The sequence below is a fragment of the Cygnus olor genome, chromosome 10 (genome assembly GCF_009769625.2).
Source record: "Cygnus olor isolate bCygOlo1 chromosome 10, bCygOlo1.pri.v2, whole genome shotgun sequence".
Classification (NCBI taxonomy): Eukaryota; Metazoa; Chordata; class Aves; order Anseriformes; family Anatidae; genus Cygnus; species Cygnus olor.
The window spans coordinates 20533357-20541205 of record NC_049178.1 but is presented as its reverse complement, the minus strand read 5'-3'; the positions used below and the strand labels follow the sequence as shown (position 1 = coordinate 20541205).

Genomic DNA, 7849 nt, shown 5'->3' with positions numbered 1-7849 from the left:
TCTCTTCAGGTTTACCTCTTACTGATGGAAAAACACTGGCAACTTCCTTGGAATTTCTCTTGGACAGTGTAGGCTTATTTGGGGGACTTGCAAATTGCAAAAATGACATTAGAAACTGGGGCTAAAAAATGACTCTACCTGAAAACCAGATCATTAAAGTGAAAATAGGGTAAATGTAACTGAGCCCTAAGGCCTAAAAAGGTAAATTCAGAAACTGTTCTCTCTATTCAAAACAAACAAAAACTTCATTTAATAGAATAATTGCAGCAGGGAGAAGAGGAAGGGGGTGTTCTGACAGCTACCTCGTTTGGGGATCTGAATGTATTTCAGACCTTTTGCAAAGTGTTTTGCACTCTCTCTCACTCTGACCACGGCAGCCGGAGGCACTGCTATGCCAGGGCAGGGCTTGTGCTAACCGGAGCCTCGCTTGGCCCCGCAGTAAGCCCGTCCCAGAGGGGCTGTCCTGTCAGACCTGCCGCGATGTCAGGCGGGTGGCCGACCTCTGCCAGGCCTCTGAGCTGCCTGTGTGTAGAAGGGATCGACCTTGGCCGTCTTGTCAGATGCCTCGAGAGGCAACAGTGAAAATGTGGAGGTGTAACACAATTTTTGCATTAACGCCACCCCTTCCCAGCACTGTTTTCTTGTAGTAAACTCAGTGGGGGTCACTACGCATCCATGGCTTGCCAGGTCCTTCTCCACTTCTGTGTTTCACGTGGAAAGACGAGTACTGGAGAGCATCCGGGGCGCCTTCCAGGAGCATCAGCCTCTGGAGGGGATGGACACTACACGTCACTCTGGCAGCAGAAAGAAAGGATTCGGGAACACGCCACCAAGTTGAAAGCTATGTTAAATATTTTCTATTCTAAAGGCTATTTTACTACTACTAAATGTTTAATTAACGTCGCTGTATTAAAAATGTATTTCCCTGTTGCTCTTAATAGATTCTACTTTTCTAAAAGGCGTATTTCTGCTATAAGAAGGAATGAACACTATTAAAGATGTTGCCTAGAATCGGTGGCGTTTTTTATTCTGGAAAAAAATGCCTTGAGGGGAAAGAAAGAAAAAAACAAAAACCAACCATGTAATTCTGTATATTGGAAAGATCTTATCGCTATTTAAAACCAGCTTCATTGTGCCACAACGCTGGGAATGTGCCAAGGCTCGGAGATAAGTGGAGGGAAGCCTTCCTGCTCTTCCACTGAGATTGTCAAAAGTGTCCCATGTGTGCTCTTTTTTGGATTATGGTTCCTGTATTTTATTACAAGGTCATTCATTAAGCACCCTTAAATTAATCCGATCAGATTTCAGTGGAAAGGTAAATCTCCAAGTTTGACTAAGTGCTGTTAATATTTTTGTTTTACTTTTGAGACTGTTGGTCTCAGGTTCAAACACTTCTGTAAGGGAGGAGTATCCCATTTCTTTTCTTTGAATGCTATTATTCTAGTGCAACGAGTGGAAATTAATTAGCATGAACCACAAAAAGACAGCAGTGCTTTGAATACTGTTTCTAACCAAAAATCATCCCTGGCTATTTGTGAATCTTGAGTGTGTATATATATATATATATATATATATATATGTTGTTTATTTTCATATGATACTGATGCTTAGCAAAAATTGGAATTAAGCTTAAATTTGTGCTAATTGCCATGTAAGTGAGTCTCTTTCAGAGTGGAGAACCTGGCTGTTCCTTTCAAAGCATCTTCTAGTGGCTTTGTTTCGCAGGGACTTTGGTGCCCACTCAGGGCAGCGGTAGCGCCGAGGCTCTGCAAGGCGATACACGTCGTATGCAACTCGAGGCCCTTGCCAATTGCCCCGGTAGTTCACAGCTCAATGGCAACGCATCATTTCATGTTCTTGCTGGGCCTTTAATGCAACCGGCCGATTTTAACAGTGCCACAGCCTCTTTTTGCCCTGTGCCGTGGACATCTGCTCTCATCAGGTAATTGCTATTCGGTTCACTTGCTAGAAATAGCGCCAGCGTGCTGGGACGGAGAGGGTAGGAGTGCACAAAGGACCCTTGGCTCTGGTTTCTGATGTAAGGCTGGAGGTGCAAGGACTAGATAGCACTACTTTTTATTTTTGAATCCATACTTCCTTAACTACTGACCATCGTGCCAAGTACGTATTCATAACAGGAAACTAGCAAACAGTCGGGTCACCTTGAAAACCCATCTAATCTTGAGGAATAGGAGTACAGGAGGTTAAAAAAAAAATCCTGAAACTTTCTCCACAGGGAAAAAAGAAGTAGATTGGATCATCTACTCCCAGACCTCCAGTCAGGAAGGCTGAAAACGTCTGGGTGGCTGCCACAATGCTCCTGTGGAGAAGAAAATGAGATAAGCCTCTAAATGAGACGAGGTCTTGCATTCTGGTACGCGGTGAAGCACGCATTGTGGGTTAGGGAAAGTGTTGAATTTCTGTAGAAACAGGCTGCCTGAATCAGGCAAGGAGTAAAGTTAATGGCCGTGCTGTGTACGCAGGGCTTTACAAGCAGCTGAACTCCTTTGGAAGCATTCTGTACAGACAGAAGAGCCACTTAATGGTTCGCTTTAAGAAAATCACTTGCTAGTCTTCAGCTTAAACAAACCGTAGCCAGATGTAAATCTCAACTGCAGTTCTTCAGAATGGAAGCAAGAAGGTATTCATTAAAATAAAAATTTAAAGTTGATTGGCTCCGCAGATACGCCAGCTAGCTTGTGTGTGTGTGTGTGTGTTACATCCACAGTTACAAATACAGCTAAAGAGCAAACTGTACAGGGCAAACAAGCCGAGGGCTTGTGCTGCTGAGGGAGCACCGTGGCATCACCGTACAAAGCGGCATTGCCGTTTCTGTCCTCTATACCAACGTCGGAGGAACTTTAACATGAGGCTTTTCGAAATTTGTTGTTTTCAGACGTACTTTACCGTTTCCTACTTTAATCCATTTCAGAAGCCAGACTGGCAGCCTCGCGCTGTTTAGAATGCAGTCTGAATTTGCTTTTTGAGTGCAAAATTATAGTGCTGGAAAGTAACGTGGAAGTGATGCTTGCTATTATAGCAGAAATCATATTAGATGAGCCTTGCGAAAGATGTGGTTTAAAAAGATGGGATGATTGTACTCTAAGAGCCCGTGGTACTGCGCAGTTTACCCAGCTGCTAAGTGGTAATGAAACTGAACTATCCCCTTAAAAGCAAATTTTGGCAAGCAGTTAGATGTGACTGGAAAAGGGAGGAAGGAGCAGTTAAGTTAATCATTCCGGGGAAGTTTTTAACATCAGTAAGAATTATTTATGCTTTGTGGAACGACAAAAAAATACAGCAACTCATGTTAAATATTTATTTTAATGAAATTTAAGAAACCCAATGCCCTTTTTGCAAACATCAACATTCCTTTGTCTCACTTGCTTCTCTGTGTAATTTTCAGGGATGTTTGTCACTGTTATCACATATCCTTTCTCTGTTCCAGTGTTGAAGTACATTCTTTTTGAAAGCTTTAGTACAGATCAAGACAAGTGCTTTCACACACAGTAAGCTGTCAGAAACGAACAACAAAAAAGCACCAGTCCCGGCTCAGTAATTGATTTTGGAACATCTTGAAGCTCCAGTGCTTCCTCCTACCATCCACCTTGAAAACGGTCTCCGGGATATTGCATGCAGACAGTCTCAAAATCTTAATTTTTAAGCTTTTACTCCACACGTACTTCCTTGATATTGCTGGTGGAATCCACCATCAGAGTTTGGTTTAACTGCAATTTTCACTGCCGGAGACGATGATATCATTGTGTATGCTTAGGGACCAAAAAGCGATGAAGTGCTCTCTGAACATTCGTCTGGTGTGGAAAACAGGGAGCCATCCCAAGGTAGGAAGGAAGCACATGCGCGGGAACCACAGTAGCATGGCTTTCTCAGTCTGTTATCTTCTTCTGAAGTTTTCTGTTCTCTGTCGGTTAGCGGTGAATTACAGAATCTCCCAGAATAATCGTAAGAAAGTTCCTCTCCAGCAGCAATATCTGTGGCTGCAAAAAGTGCCAGTTTAGGCACCATTGAGTCAACTCGAACTGGCACCATAAATAAATTTGGTTCACAAGAATGATTCAGGAATCTGCCTACGTTACCAATGTATGTGGGGTCAACAAACGTCTCCATTACCTGACCGCTATGGAGGTGTTCCCGCACTGCTATGATATAGTTTGAATCCTGGGGTTTCTGGGCCTGAATTCTTCTACGTGCCTCACTGAAGCCTAAAACTTCACCAGCATATTCACAAACAAACCTTCCTTTAGCTATGAATTCCAACGTGCGGAGACCCCACCCCTTCTTAGCAGTCTTGAATACTTCAAGCCTGAATTGCAAACCCCTCTGAACAACCCTGTTCTGACAGGATTCACCACACTGGCACATGGCGTTGCATTCGAAGATCGGCCTGGCGTACTCCTCGTTGTCTGCAGGTCTGAGGCACAGGCTGTCGTAATTTTCACCTTGGCGAAGGCAGGAGCACACGTGAGCCGCACAGGAGCTGGTGAGACAGGAACATCCCGGGAAGGTGATCTCGGTGGGGTCGACGTCGCCGTCTGCTCCAGGCACGTTGTCTGGGCTATACTGCGAAGAGAACAAGAATCAAATTCTTGTCACGTCCGATGCTTCTTTCCGCAGAGACCATCAGGTTATTTCAGAAGGCAGCATGGGGCCACAACTGGGCTCGGAACGTGGGGAACTGAAATCACAACCACTTTGTTTTCCTGTAAACTTCTTCTAACTACAAGGGTCCCTTTTCTAAAAGTTTTTAGAGAATGCAAGTCAGATTCTCCACATGTACTGAAAAAAAAAACCAAAACAAGTCTATCTTGGTGACTGGTATTTCTCAAAATAATGTACTAGCCAGGAAAAAAAAAAAAATCAAACATTTGTAGCAGGTGACATTTCAGCTAATTTGACCTAGTTTACTAGACAAAATTTTTACTTATACCAAAATACGTTTAAACTAAATTTTTGCCCTGCAAAGCACTCAATAAACTCCTTATAACATTACAGTTATTTGAAAAGTCCTTTGGCTTCGCAGGACGCCAAATGCCCATTTTTGTTAAAATTACGGCACTTTCACTGTCCCTTTTCAAAACGCTGCATGGAAACTTTCTCCGTTAAACCCGTGACAAGGCGGGCACGGCACGGCACGGCACACCGCTTCGTGCCCAGAGCCAAGCCGAGCTGCCGGCTCTCCTGTCAGGGTGAGGGGTGCCCGGGGTGCGCCACCCGCCGGGCCGGGCCGGACCGGGTCCCCCGGCAAGTGAGCGGCCACAGCACCGCGAGGCGGCGCACGGAGGCCGGCGGACAGCTCGCTGCGCCTGTAAATCCCCACAGCAGCACCCGGCTGGGCGGCCCCGCACCGCCCGCAGCGGGCCGCCCCCGCTGCCCCTCACCTGAAATGGCGGCGGGGCCGCCCCCACAGCCACCGCCACCGCCACCGCCTCGCGCCCGCCGCTCGCGTCCGCCATGGCACCGCCCCGCCCCCGCCCCGCCCGGATTGGTCCCCCCTGGCCGCGGCAGCCCCGTGATTGGTCGGCGGGCCGGGCGGGCGGGCGGAGGCGCCGCGCGGGCGCTGTGGGCGCTTGAGGCTGTGCGCGGGGCGCCATCTTGTGGAGCAGCCGCCGTGGCGAGGCCCCGGGACGGGTGTGGAGTCCTGGGAGTTCAAACGTTAACCTCACTGCCCCGGGTTGTCAGTCATGTGTATAAATCCTTGCGTGTTCTGAAGGCACTAGAGGTGTTTTTTTTAATGTGCCCTGCCTCATGTACACCTCCCATTAAACACGTTTTTGAAATGAATTCCCCCGGTCCGTAACCCTGCCTGTCTCCTCATGCGGTGCGAGGCTGTGCCCAGCCCTCAGGAGGCTCAGGAGCTGTGGTGGCCAGGGGCTGGATGCACAAGATGTGGGTCCTGTTGCTAAAGGCCCTGATCAGCCCCTCAGCCGCTTCCTTGGTGCGTCGTTCAGCAAAGGGCGTTAATGGGCGAAGGGAGAGGGGCTGCGGAGAGCCACGCGCTCATGGGCTGGGGCACTGTGCTGCGTGTGGGAGATCTGCCAAAGCAGTTGTGGCAAAATGCCACTGTGGTGTGACTCTGAGCAGGAGCAGCACAGTCACGGCTCGCCTTGCTCCATCTATCTCAGTGAGGTCTGGGCAGGGAAGAAGGGTCAGGCTTTCAGATGCTTTGGATGGTGGCCGTTCTGCTCATGTTTGTTTCTTGGGTCAGCTTTTTGGGGCGAAAGGTTGAGGAAGCTCTCAGATAATCTTTCCATGCCCCTTTTCCTTTCACGGGAAGCATGTTTTTACCTTTTGAACAAATCAATTATCACAACTGCAAATAACTGTTTGGAGTGAGGACGCAGAAATGGTTCGCAGTTGCAAAACCGCAGAGCGCGCTCTGTGCTCCTCCAGCAGTGTGCTTCTTGTCTCTCCCTTCTGGCGGTGATTACCGGTGTGACATTCCTGTTCCCCCTTTTTGCAGCATCCTGGAAGCAGAAGGAGGCTTCACCTGTCCTGTGCCCTTCCTCCTGCCTGGGAAGAGGTGCTGAGCAACACCAGCAGAGGTACAGCTAAGACTGGGGAGTGAAGCCTTTGCTTATGGGTTGGACGGTTAGTGGGGATAGCAGAACAGGTAGAAAATGAAGAGATTTGTTTAGGATTTTGCTCAGTCTGTAAGAGGAGGGAAGGTATGAAAGAAGAACTTGGGAATGTCAGTGCCTCCTGGTGTCTGGACAGCGTAAATTTGGAGAGGTTTTGGTCAGTTTAAACCGTGGAGCAATGTGTACTGGTATGAATGTTCAGGAAACGTACCTGTAGCACCAGCGCTTCATAACTGAATGGAATGAAAACGGTGGAAGGCTTCAGATACGCACAGCTGGTCACTCTCAGTTTGTCAACTGAAGCCAGCCTAGAACTGCTTCCTGTGGGTGCCTCTGAGCCCTGCCTACCTGAGACTGGAGCTTTCATCCTGCAAGCTCTTCTCGTTGTGAGGAAGGCAATAGATCAGTTTTATGAGATAGACACTGAAATGTTGAGTGATTGCAGATATTAAAACACACTTTATTTTTCTAGTTTAGAGCTTTGTGTTATTACCAAATTGACCTTTAGATCAAGACACGCATAATTTGGCGGCTAATCTTTATTGCCAGATGGAATTCCTTTCCATTTTGAAATGACAGAAGTAATGAGTCATTACTCCGTAGTAAAAGAAACAGATTGCTTACATGTTGTGGAGATGCCATTTTAGAAATCATGAGAAGGTCATGGGAAAACAGTGTTTTTCTTCATGTCCCTCTTCCACCCTAAGCTTCTATCATCTTGAGCTATGAATGGGTTGAACTCTTGAGATGTTCAGGTTGGGTGAAAAATTGGTGAAAGCTCATTTTAATTTGTTACATAAAATTGTTGTTGAAAGAAAGCATAAAATGGAGATGAAAGTGAACTGTATGTGAACTTTACAATGCTGCACTACAGCACCTCATGCAGCTGGGAATTTCTCTTGCAACACGTTCTGCTGTCCCGAGGATGACACCATACGTATCATTTTTCATTGATACGTTGCATGCATTTAGCTGTTGTTTTTTCTCCCTATATAAATAATTGCTTTCTGCCTATTAATCATTTTTATGACTTCTCTGAGCCTTCTCAGATTTCTTAATATCCCAGTGATAATGAGAGGTTGGAAGGTTAACTGTGCATGGAACAGTGCGTTCATCTGAGAGCTGTCTTCGTCTCACTTCATCACGGAATTTTTGTGGTGGATGCTGTATCTTGTAACGAGGTGGTAGAGCTCAGGGGTACATATGAACCCATGACTCGTCAGACTGCAAATAAGGGAGCTTTGTTCAGC

General features: G+C 46.7%; 1 protein-coding gene across 2 annotated transcripts; it reads right to left on the bottom strand.

Annotated features, from left to right (window-relative positions):
- Positions 1-3314: 3314 nt before the first annotated feature.
- LOC121075421 (histone-lysine N-methyltransferase SETMAR) lies at positions 3315-5480 on the bottom strand. 2 transcript variants are annotated; one of them, XM_040568654.1, is made up of 2 exons: positions 5400-5480; positions 3315-4581 (listed from the first exon to the last, which is right to left on the bottom strand). In XM_040568654.1, exons 1-2 carry the CDS (start codon positions 5472-5474, stop codon positions 3772-3774), a joined length of 885 nt encoding a protein of 294 aa, XP_040424588.1. In that variant the 5' UTR covers positions 5475-5480; the 3' UTR covers positions 3315-3771. The 2 variants fall into 2 exon arrangements, 1 of the variants encoding a protein (XP_040424588.1); XR_005822957.1 differs by having other exon boundaries at positions 4446-4797; positions 5400-5476.
- Positions 5481-7849: the final 2369 nt, after the last annotated feature.